The 17,585-nt window shown below is 39.1% G+C and overlaps 1 protein-coding gene and 1 non-coding gene across 3 annotated transcripts in view; one reads left to right on the top strand and one right to left on the bottom strand.

The window, feature by feature from the left end:
* The window catches only part of CTNNA2 (catenin alpha 2), a 1,189,124-nt gene that overhangs the window by 130,452 nt on the left and 1,041,087 nt on the right, over positions 1–17,585 (top strand). For both annotated transcript variants that reach the window (XM_067704543.1, XM_067704544.1), the window contains exon 2: positions 17,428–17,534. In XM_067704543.1, coding sequence (XP_067560644.1) covers positions 17,433–17,534 — 102 coding nt within the window. In that variant the 5' untranslated portion in view covers positions 17,428–17,432. The remainder of the gene's footprint in view (positions 1–17,427; positions 17,535–17,585) is intronic.
* Positions 5,691–5,793, bottom strand: LOC137206283 (U6 spliceosomal RNA). The gene has a single exon (XR_010934598.1). It is a non-coding gene; the product is annotated as a U6 spliceosomal RNA (small nuclear RNA).

The following is a 17,585-nucleotide window of genomic DNA, read 5'->3' as shown; positions in this document are numbered from 1 at the left end:
ACTTCTCCATAACTCAGTCCCCTCTGTGAATTAAATCCCAGCCACATTTACAACAATGGGGAGACGCTGTGTGTGTCTAACCACAAAGAATTGGGCCAGAAAATTAAATAAAATAGCCTACTATGTAGCTTTTATACACAGAAACACAGTAACATTGAAAACCAATCTACCATGTAAAAGAAACAACAAACAAGGAAGGTTGTTTAAAACAGTGTACATGCTGTTTCCAATTTTAAAGAAGAACTTTCAGCATACACAGTGTGAGACACAGAAACAAACAGTCTGGTGTGAAATACATCAAAATGTTGAGCGGAATTTGGGAAAACCTTTCTTTTTGTTTATATGTATTTCCTAATTCTTTTCCAATTATTATGAATCATTTTGTATGATTCAAAGTTTAAAGGTGGTGTCACTTAACCTAACTTTTGCCCCTTTGGGGCATTAAAACCTTGATTGTGACTGAGATGGAGGAGCCACTGATCCAGGTACATGTACCAAACAACACGGTGTGGGTGAGCGTTCAACTTCTTTCTACAACTAAAGTTTTTTTTTCCCTTTGCAAATGGTTGAGTTTGTCTCTAAACTGAGAATTATGTACATTGTACTATACACATAAATGTAACAAAGTACAAATAATCAATAGTATATTGGGATAACAATTTCCACTTCTTGGTCACTGAAAACTGATTAAAACGCTTCATTGTGCAGGCTCTGTTCCTGGCTGTGTTCTTTTCTCCTATGTTGTGGGATCCTGTTTTGTGTGTTCCATGGCAGGTTTTTTTTTTTTTTTTTGCTGCTGCATTTTACTGAAGCTCTGAGTTTCTTTGGTGTATTTCTCAGCATTCTCTCCAAGCACAGTCGTTTGGAGGGTTCCCTTTTCTCTCCTATGCTGTGTTCATAATGCTGTATGCCTGATACGCTAAGTCCTAAATTTTGCTTTTATCTGTCTGTTCAACCAGTTCTGCCAATGTGGGTGTAGCGTCCTGCATGTATTATCTCCACCAGCTACATGCTTGTTAGGATCAATGTCCTGTATGCCCACGAGAGGTGTATACTCTTACACTTTTTTTTTACACTTCTTTTGTGTATTTTGTGTGGGCAAGGTTATTCATATTTGGGGTCCAAGCTGAAATGACTTTTCCACTGCCCAGAGTCACAGAACCGCTGCCTGTCTCCCAGGCAGAAGTACCTTAACAGTGTTTGCTGTCTAACCAGGGGGTTGTTTCATAGTGAATCATTTTCATATATACAGCGCAGCCATTTTAGTTAGGAGAGGAGTTGGTGACACTTCTTTCATGAATGCTGAGGAAATCTTTAGGTGGTTTTGGCCTATAAATATACAAGAAGCCCTAACTCTCAAAGAACATGAAAGGAATTAGTAGTAAACTGGGATAATATTTGTGACAAATGAAGTTCAGAGCACATTAATGCCTTCCTCTTGTTGTCTTCCATATTCTGCAAAGCAGAAAAAAACCAATTGGCTCAAATCTGAAAAGGTGGAGTGCTATCTGTTTATTTTCTAAATGCCTAAACCACTAACTCCATCATCATCTGGTCTCACTGAAGCAGTGCCTCAGCCTGATTTTCCTAGGCATTAGTTTTGCAGTATCTTGATTGAAATAACAATTTTAGGTGAGTTAAGATTTCTAGGACCTCTGGTATATTCCACTGAAGATAGATTTGTTTTATATCCCTTGAATTGTTTTTATGAATGCAATTCACATATTTTTATACCCCTATAATTTTCACTTTCAGCTGACTGTGTAGTTAGGGGTATATATTTCTGGATTATGAAACAGTTCCAGTGGTTTCAGGTGCATGTGCTTTTCTTCCAGATCTCAGGTCTCTATACTGAGGCTAATTTAATTCCTTCCAATGAAATATTTTAAGGTCTTTTTATTAAAGCAGGAATTAGAATAATTATCATTATTTATAAAATACTGCTTAATATAAAAGGAACTCCAAAGAAATTACAATCACTCTGTAAAATTGAAAGTAGAAAGCACTTAAAAATTCATGAACGTAAAATAAAGTATGCTTCAATAAAAATTGTGTGCTGAGCCAACTTGTATTTTAGAACAGAACTTGGAGTGTTCTGTTTATATCTAAATGAGCCCCTAAAACAGAAAATTTTAATTTTAAAAGTATCTCCTAAACGATACATATATTTCCTCTAATTAATCAACAAATATCTAATGAGGATCAATAGTGTGTTCTGCAATGTACTTCTAATTTGTTATTTACCTGAGCTGGTAAACTTACCACACTTGTGGTGGTAGGTGTAGTGTGAAAAAAATATTCATGTGGCCCAAGACATGGCATAGAATTAAGGGTTATTTTAGGTATAAGTAGTATTTCTCAACAAGGTCACTATTGATATTTTGGGTGAGGGTATCCTTTTTAGCATGGGACTTCAACTTTGCATGACATTAATCAACCCTGACCCTGTAGAACTTCATGATGATTGGAACATCCACAATGGCCCTTAGAAAATGTTATCTGGTGATACAGCCCCGAGCTGAGATCTGCTGATATGGAATAGGGGCTGGCAAACTTTTTTCTGTAAAGAGCCAGATACTAAATATTTTCAGGTTTGTGGGTCACACAGTCTCTGTTACTACTCAACACTTCTTCTGTTGTAGCAGAAAGCAACTGTAGACAATATGAAAAGGGGTGACTGTGTTCCAGTAAAACTTTATTTGCAAAAGCAGGTGGTGGGCAGAGTTTGCCTTTGGGTTATAGTTTGCCAGCCCCTTTGTATGTACTGCAAGTCTGCCAATTTCAACATAAAGAATACTTGAAAACAATCAGTAGTATGTCAGTTAGGAGCGTTTTGGGCTGCAAATAATATGAAAACATACCTACCGTTTCTAAAGACAGGATAGTTTCAGTCTTGGCTAATTGAATGTATTATTGTCATAAAAGACCCAAGTGGCTTCCTTCTTTCTACTCTGTTATCCTTAGCTGTGGTCATTATTTCTTCTCATTATCACAAATGGATGCAGCAGTCACATGTAGTTATAGTAATGCACAGGGAAAGATAACATGTCTGTCTGTTCCCTAAGAAAACCTTTCCCAGAAGTCCTTAGCTAACTTGCTGTTAGATCTCATTTGGTGACAAACCCAAACTTAAACTAAGAAATGGCAAAGTGGAAATTCCAATCATGTGGAATTCCACGTAATTGCCATGGAAAAAGACTATGATTCTTTCTCGGGCTGGAGAAGGATCAAGCCCTAACTGAAAACTGTGGATATACAATATTTGAACGAACTGAGACTGTGTTTGAAAGAAAGAGCAGCAAGCTTTGAGGGATTTGTGGAAGGAAATGTCTGTGAGGTGCAGTATTTTCCATATCAGTTATATTATAATTTATACCAATGCTATTTGAGGCCATTTGTTTCCCTCTGTTTTTATCTAGTCAGAGGGAGTATTCATGCATGCCTGTCTTTGGTCAGAGGAGAGAGAGGAGCCTGAATCAAGGTTCTACCCATTGATTACAGGTAATCTCTCTCTAGTATTGAAGAGCCAATGTAGAGTCATACTTCCTATTGTGAGGTCCCTAATACCAGTGTGTGAAAGACAGTATTTAAATTTGGTTAACAAAGATTACTTGGTAGTCCTTAAGGAACATCTTCAATAAGCCCCCAGATAATCATACCTAGTTAGTGTGTCATATGGTTTGTATTATAAAAACTGAAAATATAAAAAAAAAAAAAAAAAAAAAAACTGAAAATAGTTGGTTGAAAAGCATTCTCACTGAAATGTTGTGAATATTTTAGTGTTAAAGGGAATATAGAAGACTATCTGGTTCTTTCTGGCTCACAAACGTGCTGCCCTATAATTTCAGGTAAAGCAGGTGATTTGCCAAGAGAATCATTTGGGTGGCTGGAAAGTAAAGATATAAGTAAAAACTGGGGGGAAAAAAAAAAAACAAAAAAAACAACTAGGTTTCCCACTTCCTGTGCTATGTTCCCTGCATTACATCATGACATTCCTGCAGCAAAGTGCCTTCTCAAAAGACCTTATGCTTGTCAGTGGGGATGGCTCTAATTCAAGTTCTAATTTTTTTCCTGGAGTTGTTCCTGAATTTTGAGCTCTTCAAGCTGTCAGTATTGGGGTTGAACAAATACCTTTAGATGCACCTATGTTTACTTTAGTGATTTTGAAGAGTGACACAGTAATGTTTTGCGGGTAAATTTGTTCAAGAGGCTTTGTTTTGTATCTCCCTCACATCACATCAGCCTCTTTTATACCAATCATTACTTATGTGTTTATTAAAAAAATTAAATTCTCAGTACTGTCCTCAAGGATTCCAACATTCTAATGCGATAAAGACAAATGAATGAACAATTAAAGTAGAGTGTGATTTAGGGCACACTGGAGGGAAGCATAATGTGCTCTCAGAACAAGAGTGGGTCTGAGCAGGTCAAGGAATGATGCCTGAGTTGAGTTTCAAAGGATAACTGAGAGTAAGTCAAGGGAAGAAAATGGGGAAGGAGCTTCCCTGTGGAAGGAATGACATGGCAAAGGTTTAGAGGTATCAGAGAATATAATATATTTGGAGAACAACTAGCAGTTCACTAAATCTAGAGTCCATAAAAACTTAAGATGCAAGGTGGATGAATGCTGAGTAATGAGTCAATACTGAAGGAAAGTAAATATAATTGGAACTTTATCCTTTTGCAGTGGAAGTCATCAGAGGCTTTTCTATAGATAGTGACCTGATGTAATTTATATTTTGGAAAAAAAATCACTGCAGAATAGGGGAGGAATCAGAGGGGCTAAGACTGAAGGCAACATGACCAGTCAAGAGGCTTCTCAATAATCTAAGGAAGAAATAATGAGAGCCTTGATCAAGGTAGTAGTGATGGAGAAAAACAAAGTGATATTTATGAAATATTAGAGGTAGAATATATTTGACCGGATGAGTGTTTTGATGTAGGAGGTAAGGAAAAGGAAAGGAATGGAAAATGACTCCTAAATTTCTGACAGGGCTTGATGGATAGTGAGTGGTTCTATTCATTGACATATGACATAGGAGTTGGACCAGTTTGGGGGGAAACTGATGAGTTCACTTTTAAGCATGTTGACTTCGAAGTGTTTGGAAAACTAGTATTAATAAATAATTGCTTATAAGAGGCTGAAACCCGAGCAGGAGCCCTGAGCTAGAGAAATAGATTTGGGAGCTTTCAACATAATGTGAACTATAGACATGAATGAGACCACCCAGAGACTGCGTGTAGAGCATGGAAAGACTAAGAACAGGTTGCCAAGAGGGTAGAGGAAGACCAGGAGAGAGTGAGTGGTGACCAGGAGAGAGTGGTGTCCTTGAAGCCAAGAAAAGAGTACAATATTAATATTGTCAAATACTGCTCAGAGGTCAAGTAAGATAAGAACTGAAAAGGGGCCACTGGATATTTTGAGGTGATAGATTTATCTTTATTTAGATAAGGTATATGTAACCATTATGTAAGTTAAATATATATGGATAGATATACATATAGTGAAAATATATATATTTAGTGGAAATATACATAATTATGTATAATTTAGGAACTGCCATAAATCCCATCACCCAACAGAACTATTGCTAAAATTGTGATGTATGTCTTTCTAGATTTTTTCCTATATGTAAATATATTCTCTATCTAGATATATGTCTATATATAACAAAATGAGTTCCTACTATAAAAATATGAGACACTGCATGAATTTGCTTGTCATCCTTGTCCAAAGACCATGATAATCTTCTCCACATCTTTCCAATTTTAGTATATAAGCTGGGGAAGCACACAGCGTCCATTGAATTAAGCAACTAGGAGATCATTTGTAACTTTGCCAGGCTAATTTCAGTGGAATGGTGAGGGTAGGAGCCAGATTGTGTGGGATGGGGAATGGGTAGGCAGTGAGGAAATGGAACAAACGTTGTAGACCGCCCTCTCAAGAAACCAGGCTGTGAAGGGAAAGGGAAGTAGAAGATGTCAAGAAAGGAGTAGGATGGAGTTTCTTTTTTTTCTTTTGTATTTTCAGTTTTTACTTGGACAAGGACTTCCCACTGACTAGAAGGAGCCAGCAATCAGGGATGAATTGAAGATGCAAAGTAGAGGTTGTGATTGATGGAATCGAGGCCTTAGGAGGCAGGAAGGGAAGGGGTGTAGAAAAGAGGGACCAAACCTATCTTCCAAGAAGGCAACAGGGGAGGAGAAGAGAGTGGGAAAATATGCTGATAAGTTTATGGATGACTCACCTGAGGTGATTCTTGTCACCTCAGAATGAAGATGGCTGGTACCCATAAGTAGTCAGTTATTTGATGAAGTCTTTTTGAACTTGCAAGCAATAAAAAAACTGCCATATTGTATAAGATGCATTATCTATTCACTTGTATCATGAGAACAATGCCAAGAGATGTGTGTCAGAAAGGTCTAGTCTTCTCTGACAAAAAGTAAGGTCAGAAATGGTCCTCAAATGCTTTAGTTACCTTAAATAGCCTATTAAGATTTATTATCTACATATTTCTGTGAAGCTACTTGAAGCTGTGTACTTTGTTAGCTTGTCTGCCCCCTGTGAAGTAAAGTATTTAACCTAAGGAAGTTTGCATTCTATGGTGGGGAAAACAGATTTGAAACAAATCTTGGTTGAATTCCATCAACTTTGGGAAAATAACAACATTCTTGTGCTTTAGTTCTCTTATCTTATAAAACTGGGATACTATCGTATTGACCTCAGGGTAAATAGAAGATATCGTAAGGTAGTAATATATGTGAGTGTTCACCACATACTAGTGTCTTCATACATTACTTTGTTGTACACATCTTGTCAGTCTCAGTGATCAAGGGCTCCCTTTAACTCCTGTACACCAGGATTTGCTGATAGAAACATGAAACTCTTAATGATTATAAACTTTGGCCCATGACCAGGAGAAATCTTGGGCCAGGTTCAGAGAAATCTTTGTTGCTGTGAAATGTAAATATCATGAACTAAATGGAAAGGACTACTACTTTGAAATGTACAGACTCAACAGCCCATTTTCATTTCCTAAATGTCATGGTACATTTTATTTTTGTATTTACAAAAGCATATCACATGAGGTACTTTTTTGTCTCATAAGCACAAAATTTAATGCCACAGATGACCAAAAGGAAACCTGGGTTATTGTTTCTCTTTTCACATATGATTTTCTATAACAACAAGCTTAATAAGGTAATTTACCAGCAGGCATATATGCTGAGTACCACTGGTATTGAAATATCAATCTTCACTACAAAAGACTTCTAAGCAAATATAATTGCTATAATGTGTTATGACCTCTCAAGTCTAGTAATTCAATTGAATGGGGCAAGGATAACACAATGCAGGTGAATCATCTCCCATTTTACTAAGCTGCCACAGATGCACAGCAGTACCTGATGGGTGAATAAGCCACTTTAAAATGGGAAACTGAAAGAGGCAGCGGTATTAGGCTTAAATCATTTGAGTTTCTGCAACTTAATTCCTTGTTAACTCACCAGCACATCAATGGATTTAACTTTGACTTTTAAAATAAAATATAATAGGGCTTCCCTGGTGGCGCAGTGGTTGAGAATCTGCCTGCCGATGAAGGGGATGTGGGTTCGTGCCCTGGTCCGGGAGGATCCCACATGCCGCGGAGCGGCTGGGCCCGTGAGCCATGGCCACTGAGCCTGCGCGTCCAGAGCTGTGCTCTGCAACGGGAGAGGCCACAACAGTGAGAGGCCCGCGTACTGCAAAACAAACAAACAACCAAAAAATAAAATAAAATATAATAACACACCGGAGCTTGCTTTAAAAATACAAATCCTTAAGTACTAATTAAGTATTGTTATAATCACTGAACAATTTAAAATAGCTGTTACTTAAATATCTGTATTTATTTCTTTATATCATGTCCTAATATTCTGATTACTTTGTCTTCTTGAATCTCCATCCTGGGGTTACTTGAATACTTTTTCATACTCTTGCCCACTTTTGTTTTTGGCATTTTTCTGGCAGCAGTTCAAAAGGGTGTTCAGTATTTCCCCATTATTCTGTTGCACAAACTACTCAATATCGCTCCACCAGGGCATGCAAAGTTCAGAGATGCTGGTTACCTACCACCTGATTTAAGTGCCCTGGTGAAATGGAAGGATACTGGCCCTAGAGGTGTCCATTCTCAGCCAAGCTCACTCTCTGAACACTCCTTGCTCGGTGAATGGTTCTTGCCAGTCTCATCTCACCAATCAGCATTAACAAGTCTGATACACCTTGATGTTTCCCACAGCATTTACCTGGGCCTTGCTCACATTGGCTGGTTAGTACATTTGCTGTGAATGAGTGAATGGATGGATAAGTGGATGAAGGAAGGGAGAATTGGAGCATATGGGATTTGACTTTTCTGCTAGAATATGGAAGGCACTCTGAGGGAGGAAAACCACTTTCGTTTTTCAGGTAAGTGGTATCTAAAGTGGTGCATTCGGAGTTGAAAATCTCCTTTTTCCATGAGAGCACTGGTATTGTATTTTAACTAGAGTCATTTTGTGTGTGCTTGTGTGTGTGTCTGACTGTGAGACTTGAACTTGGCAAAGAAACAAGTCCACAAGTACTCATAACATTTTTCCTAATTGTTCAGTACTGTCCTAATCATTGTAAAGGGGGCAGAGTCCCTGTCCCTGAGTGTATTTGAGAGGACAAAATTTATCTAAAGCCTATAGAGAGCAGCACAAGGCAGTCTGTATTCAAATTAAATATGTGGCAGCTATTCTGATTAGATGTAATACTGATGGCATTCAGAGAAAGGAAAAGTCATTGGGCCTTGGGGACAAAAGGCAATTGGGGTCAATGAGGAGAAAGAAGATTTCCTAAGGGCTATTGTGGGCCAAATTGCAGAGCTTGTACAATCCTTCACAAAGAGTTCACCACGTGGATCTCAGCAGAGAATCAAATACCAAGGCAGACCTCACTACTTTGCTGAAGGAAGCCCTCAGGTTACTTTTTCCTGAACAAAATGATACCCAGATTTAAAGCAAAATAAATAAAAACTAGTGATCCAGTTAAAATAAATAGTGAAACTGTGTATTTTTTAAAAATATGTAAATAAAAAGAAACCCAAATATAAATTTAAACATAAATATAAGTGTAACATAGTTTATAAATAAACTGTATAAATTTATATTCTCTAAACCATACCAAGATATCACTTGTTTTAGGTCTCTAAGAAGTACTGACCTATATCTAAAAATATGTCCAAAAGATATTTATAAATTTATTACTTCCTAGGAAATAGACTCTACTATTGAAAAGATAAAAAATTGGGCTTCCCTGGTGGCGCAGTGGTTGGGAGTCCGCCTCCCGATGCCGGGGGCACTGATTCGTGCCCCAGTCCGGGAGAATCCCACATGCCGCGGAGCGGCTGGGCCCGTGGGCCATGGCCGCTGGACCTGCACGTCCGGAGCCTGTGCTCCGCAGTGGGAGAGGCCGCAGCGGTGAGAGGCCCGCGTACCGCAAAAAAAAAAAAAAAAAAAAAAAGATAAAAAATTGATATTTGAAAAAAATTAGATAGGTATTTGGGACATCTTATATATGTATACTTAAGCAAACATTTATGAAGGATGTAATTCCCTATTGTACATGTGATAGACAAGAGGTCAAAAACTTGATTTGTGCCCTAATGAGTTTAAAATCTAGTGGGTCATGTAAAACTAACGTCAATTTCTTAACAATGAGCCAGTTACGAAAAAAGTAAGGTCTTCTGTTACTGACTGTAAATCCAGTAGCAATTTAGGGTTTATGGAGAAGACACAATGTGAAATCAGTGTCTGGATTTTGGAGGATGACAAGGAATATGTTCCAGGTGGGGATTTTGGGAAGTGGCATGAACTCTACATTATAATGTGGTCCAAACCTGATTAGAGCAGAAGACTTATGTTAAAGAAATAAGATCCATTAGACCATGGTCAGAAAGTGGAATGACAGCCTTGTTACAAAGACTTGGGACTTGTTGGAGAAGAGAGTTAAGCAGTTACTTTGTTCTAGAAAAGGAATGTTTCCCTAAATTAGTTTGGGTGGAATTATACAGCAAGATGAAAGATAAGGAGAGCAGTGTATGTTTATTTTGCTGTAATCTGAATCTGAAATGTTGAGATTTCTTTTTTTTTTTTTTTGCGGTACGCGGGCCTCTCACTGTTGTGGCCTCTCTCGTTGCGGAGCACAGGCTCCGGACGTGCAGGTTCAGCGGCCATGGCTCACGGGCCCAGCCGCTCCGCGGCGTGTGGGATCTCCCCGGACTGGGGCACGAACCCGCGTCCCCTGCATCGGCAGGCAGATTTTTAACCACTGTGCCACCAGGGAAGCCCGTTGAGATTTTTATGAAGATTAAAGTTATATAATCATTGCATATGGAATTCTAATTTACAGGTTAGAAGGACATAGAATAAATAAATTGCCAATTAAATAATATGTTCCTATTAAATAATCTGAAGTTACTTTTGGATTATAAAGATAATTTCTAAAAATATGTTGTCTGAAATATTAACGGTTCTTATTTTCAGTTTTTGGAATCTATTACCTAAATCAGAATTGCAATGCTGCTGAAGGATAATAGGTAGAACAGTGTTAACCTTTGGTCAGATATATTTTGTTTAGAGAAAACAGAGTGCTGGTTGGGACTTCGGAAACCTAACAGCATATAGATTCAGCACTGCTTATCTGGATAACACATATGTTCACATCTGAATGGAAAACAAGCCATAATTTAGGAGTAGACTGAGCCTGTTTATGCTCCAAAATGAATTTAAATGATGAGACTACGAATGTAGTGAAAAGCAAGGAAATGAATATGACAGATACTACTTTTCATTTTGAATTTCAAATTACTGGCTTTCTATTAGTATACACCAGGAGTAGTAAATTTCTATTAAGTTGGCACATAGTTTTAAATTTTATATGTATGCTATTTTAAGTATAAAAACTCATTTCAGTGAGATATGGACATGGTTATTTCTTGTTTAATCAGCAAGCTCTAGGCTATATACTATTAGTCTAAACTTGTCACCCTGACAGCCTTCAGGCTGTGGAGCTTTCTTCATATATTCCTTTTTGGTGACATTTTGTTTATCTGGGTAGAAGCAAAAAGAGGCTCTGAAGAGGATTTAATAGTTTAATACTTATTTAATATGAGTTTAAAAATATTAAGGTATTCTTTAGTAGGCATTTTTGCTTAGACGTGAAGTGTTATTGCAACCTTTTAAAATTATTAGAATGATGTTTTTGCTCAGCAGTGTTTCTTTCTGTGTTTTGTTAAAAGGTACGGGTTTACCATAAATAGAAGTCTTGAAGATATTGCAGTACTTGAGGGTAGTGTTAGAGTTAACTGCCCCACCCCCTTCCACTGCAAATAGCAAAGAACAGTTGGAAATTACACATCACTTCAATTTTGGTTAAAAATGGTGATGGATCTTCTAATTGCAGCAGCAACTTGCATCTTGGGTCAACTGTCAGTTCACTGAGCAAGGGCTTTGAATGGTTATCACGTAGAGGACAGTGATGGGCGACACGCTGCCTCCTTAGAGTCAGAGGAAGAGAAAATGAGCTGAAGTTGAGCAAAGCTAATGGTGGAAAATAAGAAGCAGGACTTTCCCATAGTTAAGCTACTTGATTAGGCCATTTCCATACCCAGGGTACTACCAGGAAGAGTGCTGAATACCCCTCACCATCCATTTAGATTTACTCTCTAGGGGTGTTTGAAGTATAATCAGGTGCCTCCTTCTCTGTTTTGTTTCTCAACTTCTACTCCTGCCTGTGATGCACATACACACATACTCTTCTCAACTATAGAAAAAAGCCCCTCTTACAATAGGGGGCCTGAATATTAGAGGTACCTTCCTTTATTAACAACAGAAAATGAGAACTGCTATTGTATTTTAGATAACATTTTTGGAAGACTTATTTTTGTAGCCCTCAAATAACTTCAAATTACTTAGGAATACAGTTTCTTTGGAAACATTTATTCTCTATTAAGCGATTATACCTTGACCTTCATTTCTGCTTTTGGTGAACTGAGGGATGTGACTCTCTCCCGCTGTTACTTTACATTCTTCACAGGGATCACTACTATGGCAGTGATTCTCAGTAGAAAAGGCATCTTCTGGGGAAACTGTCAGAACTTTGGGGGATATTGGGGATTGGCACACATGTGGTTTAAAAAAACCCGAATGATTATGGTATGCCATTTCATTTCCCTGTTAAGAATCGCTTCAAGGCATTGGATCCCCTAAAAAGCATAAGTACCTTTCAGAAAATATAATAATGATTCCAGTGATAATTGGAATAACAGCAGTGTTATTGCTTCTGGTCCCAGGATCTCCACAGAGATATCCCATATCTTCCTCATCACTGCTTCCCTGCTGACGTGTGTGACTGTGAACTGTGATTACAACAGTGGTTCTCAAAGTGTGATTCCTGGACCAGTAGTATCATCTGGGTACTTGTTACAAGTGCAAAAAAAAAAAAAAGAAAAGAAAAATAAAACAGTTTCTCAGACCCATCCCAGGCCTAATGAATCAGAAACTCTCTGGATGGGTTTGTGTATGAAGATGCCCTCCAGGTGATTGTGATACACACACAGATTCTAGAGCCACCTGTCATAGTTTCTTATTGCTGCCGTAAAAATTGACCACAAACTTGGCAGCTGAAAACAGCACAGATTTCTTTTTTTTTCTATTATTTATTTATTTTTTAGCACAGATTTCTTATCTTGTACTCTCTGCAGGTCACAAGCCCAGGTGGACTTGGTCTGAGTCCTCTGCTTAGCATCTTACAAGGCTGAAACCAAGGTGTTGATAGGGCCGAGTTCCTTACTGTAGGCACCAGAGAAGAGTCCACTTCCAACCTCATTCAGGGTTTTGGCTGAATTCAGTACCCAGTGATGGTAGAATGGAGGTCCTTGTTTCCTTGTTGGCGGTCAGCCAGGGCCCTCTCTTAGCTTGCAGAATCTACCCACATTTCTTTTCATGCTTTCCATGTAGCCCCACCTAGCAGTGGTGGGTTGAGTCCTTTTCACACTTTGAATCCCTCTGCCTTCCTCTTCTGCCCTGCCTGACGTCCTTGTCTGCTGCATCTGTATGACTGCCTCTTCTACCCACAGCCAGGAGAAAGCTGTTTTTAAGGGCTCAGCTTTACATTGGGCCCACATAGATAATCCAGGGTCATCTGCCTATTTTCAGGTCCAGTGATTAGTAACCTTAATTATATCTGCAAAATCTCCTTTACGATGAAATGTAACATATTCACGAGGGATCCAAGGTCATGGGGACCAAAATTCTGTTTACTTGGCGAAACTCATCACAGGGTCTTTCTTTCAGCTTTGCCAGTGTGCTGTGTTGCTCACCAGGTGACCCAGCCCCACCACCAGCATCCCATTCTTGCCCAGGGACCAAAGGTGGCTAGGGGAAACTGAACTGAGGACCTGCCCTTCCTCACCAGGAAGTGAAGCTGCATTTCCCATGGGCTCCACCTGTGCAGCAGGGCTCCTGTCCTTTGTTTCCCTCCTCAGCCCCTCCCTCCCTCATTCTCCAGAAGGGGGTGGCTCCTGGTTTTTCCATTCCTGTCCATATCTCTCCTTTTTCCCATGGTTCAGAAGTACCATGGTGATGCTGGCATAGACCCAAGCCTAGGGCTTCTTCTTTAGAAGCAGTAAGCATAGTGCTTATGAGCACAAACCCTAAAGCCAGGCAGTTTAGGTTCAAATTTTGTGACCGTGGGTAACTCTCTGAACTGTTTTATGCCTCAATTTCCCTGTCTGTAAATGGGAGATAATAATAATGTCAGATCATTAGCCAGTGTTATTATTACTTATGGAAGAAACAGTATGATTTAGTGTTTCCAGGCTTGATTCTTGAAATACTGAAGAAACTTAGAAAATTCTCTCTCTTTTTCATATCTCACTTTTTCAACAAAGCTTTGTTTTAAAACATCTTGCCTTGCAGGGTCTCCATGGGCCCCCACTCCAATCGATGTGTTGAACTGGCTAGGGTGATAATCATACGGACAACATGGCAAAGAAGTAAAACTATCACTATTTGCATATGCAATTATTTCATTAATTTTCAGGACAAATTCATAAATTGTATAAGGTTATTACCATTTTTGTTTTACAAGTGATGAAACTGAAGCTTAGGTTAAGTAGCTGACTCAATATCATACATATGGAGATAGGTGAATAAACCCACTATCAGTCATTAACTTCTCATGAATTTGCCTATCAACCAAAGCTAGCTTGTCTTCCAAGAAAGCCTCACAGAGTTTGTTGGCAGTAGTGCTCAGGATTGATAAAGAGAGAAATTCCTGAAGGGAACCTGAAGCTGGAGTCCTTTGGAGGGAAGGCAAGTTTGGGTGGCCTCCTGGGCAACTAAAAAGCATCCTGGACCATTGTTTTGCAAAAGAACAGTAGAAAGAATGGTGAGAACTCAGAAGCTTGAGGCAGAGGGTTCAAAGACATTTTTTCCAGGAACATCTGGCAGTGGGGAATTTCTGCAGTGAATTATTCATTGCATTAACATATTTGTCATTTGAAGGCACTCCTTGGGATAGGTACCTTGAGAGATTTTCTATTTATCAGGACACTGTCTAAATTAGCAAAGCACATGACCCTTGGCTGCTCATAAGGGAGCTTGTTTTACACCGTTAGTCTTTTTTGTCAGGTTTTGCTTTTTTTGTTGTGAGTGATGAGTGGCTGCTAGCACCTTGACCCATGCCTCTTCCTCACCCCCATGGAGTGAGTCTGAAATTATCTAAGTTATTACCATAGAGGTTGTTTTATCACCTTTCATGTATATGCAATTTGATACTTTTCAAGGAGAATATTTGCTCAGAGATTAAGTAAATTGCTAAGAGCTTGTTCTTGGGCTTGTAAAATTGCAATGTATGGACGAGGACAACCCTGTTGTCTTTTGTTTTTGACAACCCCTGTTTTTCACTCTTTGTGTCTAGTCAATAGTCTAAGTTTCCCTAACCAAAGCAAGTAGAATATGTAATTTTTTCTTTGAATTTTAATCATTGAATAAAAAGGTATATTTTCTTTACAAGGAATCTCTTTTGTGGACAAAACAGTCTGCATGAATTGTACGGATGCGTAGTATGGATTTGAGACGTGTTCCTTTGGAACATGAGAGGCTGGTGTATGTGACTCCACACTTCATTTGTCCTCTTGCCTTCTTATTTGAGTTGATTTGCTTGTTTCACACAGAGGAATGTGTGGTTTCTACGACTAGGTTTTCCCCTTCAACAGATTCATACCATTTAGCCTTTCCTTGCCTTGTGCACTTGAATTTTACCTGTGTCAAAAGAAGTGGCTGAAAGATTGCTCCCCAAAGTAATAAATTTAAGTCCAGCGATTTGCTCAGTCACTCTTGTCCTTTCAGTTTTAGATTTATAAGGCCTCTGACCTTCAGGATCCAAGGCTCCGCTCCGTCTCACTCTGTTTCTTGGCTCACAGTTGGCTTGAGGTGTTTGTTCAATATCTCCCATTTTTGCTTCCTGCGTGCTAGATTAGTGTCTCTAATGTGAGTGCCCCAGCATTTTTGTTTCTCACTTCAGCATTTTTTGAGTGCCATTTCTTTACAGTAATATATTGGAACATGCATAAAGATGTTGTGTGCCTTCCTTGGTCTACCAGCTTAGGTGCACTAGTGTGCCCGTGTAATAGTGGTGATTCTCTGCACAGTCCCACTCAGTGCCTTTCACTATGGTCTTAAAAGGACTTCACTACTCCACTACTAGTTATCTTTTCCTACAGGACCTCCGTGTGCATCATCGTTAGTATGCCACTCATTATTCCATCAGAGCTGGAAAGAGGTTTTCAGGGAACTTCTCAGAGACTTGCAATCATGTGTCCTAAGTACTGGGTTACTTAGGTAGGGCTGGCTTTGGCAGGGATGAAGGTATCCTGTGTGGATAGAAAGCATCTGGTGTTTTCATCCTTCTACAGCACAGGAAGGTGTGCTGCAGCAGCAGAATTCTGGGCATGTCAGAGCTGCTATGTGGCAGTTGGTAGTGTGAATGGGAAATGTGTAAAGTGCTTTTAGGTTTTTGGAGTACAGGCAGCATATCCGTGCCAACTATTGTTGTTGTGAAGGAACCCAAATCTAAATCGGTCTATATGGTTGGATTGCTATGCTTAGTTTATTTAAAATATGGCATTTAGAGAGAGGTAAAATACCAGCACACTGTGTCTCTGCCTTTTTTTTTTCTTTTCCTGAAGCAAATTTGTTGGGAATGTTTGCAAAAGGACTAGCTTTAGCAGGTCAGTAAAGAGACGTGTGTCTATTGTGATAGACCTTATTTTTAGTATTAATTCTAATAGAAATAATCATCTATGTTGATTTATAAGAGTGGAATTGAGTGGGGACATTGATTCAAAAGAAGAGAACAGCTATGAACAGTTTGATTTATGACGGTATTAAAGCAAGTGATTCAGATTCAGTTTGTACCATCTAAGGTTGCTTGTCCTGTGGGTAGTTGTCAAAATATATTCAGTAAAGAGCAGTCAGTTTCTCAGTGAGAAACACACCCCTGGCAGAGCGTCTACTTTACTCTATTGAGTCCAGGACCATATTGTGTGCCTGATACGTGTGAGGCTGCTACCTGCACACCCGTGGTTCTTGGGTAGGAGAGGATTGTGCTAGAATGCAATAAATAACCTTATCAGACACTCACTTTATGGGACAAGAGTGTAAATGCAGTGAGTCATCAGAGAGCATGTAAATAGCAGCAAGCTAATTTTCAGAATCACTGCCACTCATTTTGCAAGGTAACTTTCCTGATGAAGAGAAAGAAACTCAGCTGTCCAAGGGAGCATAGTCTCCTCAGTGGTCAATTATGATGTGAAAAAAACACAACGAAGCCTTTCCTTAGGACCTAGGGTCCCTCATCCAGTGGTCATGATGGGTTTACTGTGCTTCCTGAAAGTCTTTGCTGATCTCCCCAGACTGACTTTGGTGTCCTTTCCTCAGTTCTCCTGTGGCCCTCTCTGTATTCCTTGGTCACAGAACAGGTCACATTGAGGCATAATTGTGGCCAACCTCTGCATTGAAACTATCAGCTACTCGAGGGCAAGGTCAAGTCTTTCCCAGCATATAGCAGGTGGATATGTGTACTAAACACTGAGTGAGTGAAATATTTCAGTGTCAATTGGGTCCCAAGCGTTTGTCTAATGTATACAGGTGCCCTCAGGAAATATCCATTTTCAGTCTGAACCCAACATCACTACCTCACATAGTTCTGCTTCTGATTTCCCCATCTCTAACTTCATAAGGTCGGACCAGACAGATAATTTTCAAATATGCTCTAAGTTTTGGTGACTTATTCATTTTGAACCCACAAGGTAACAGATTCTTTCTGTGATCATTATTTCTAATGGATAATGTGTGTTTCTGTAGGGAGCATGACTTCGGCAACTTCACCTATCATATTAAAATGGGACCCCAAAAGTTTGGAAATCCGGACTCTAACAGTGGAGAGACTTTTGGAGCCACTTGTTACACAGGTAAGAGATGCTTTGAAATACTTTGTTACATGTGTATATTTCTGTTGGAAT

Source organism: Pseudorca crassidens, chromosome 14 (genome assembly GCF_039906515.1).
Source record: "Pseudorca crassidens isolate mPseCra1 chromosome 14, mPseCra1.hap1, whole genome shotgun sequence".
NCBI lineage: Eukaryota > Metazoa > Chordata > Mammalia > Artiodactyla > Delphinidae > Pseudorca > Pseudorca crassidens.
Note: the sequence above shows the minus strand (reverse complement) of the source record. Positions and strands in the feature narration are given on the sequence as shown.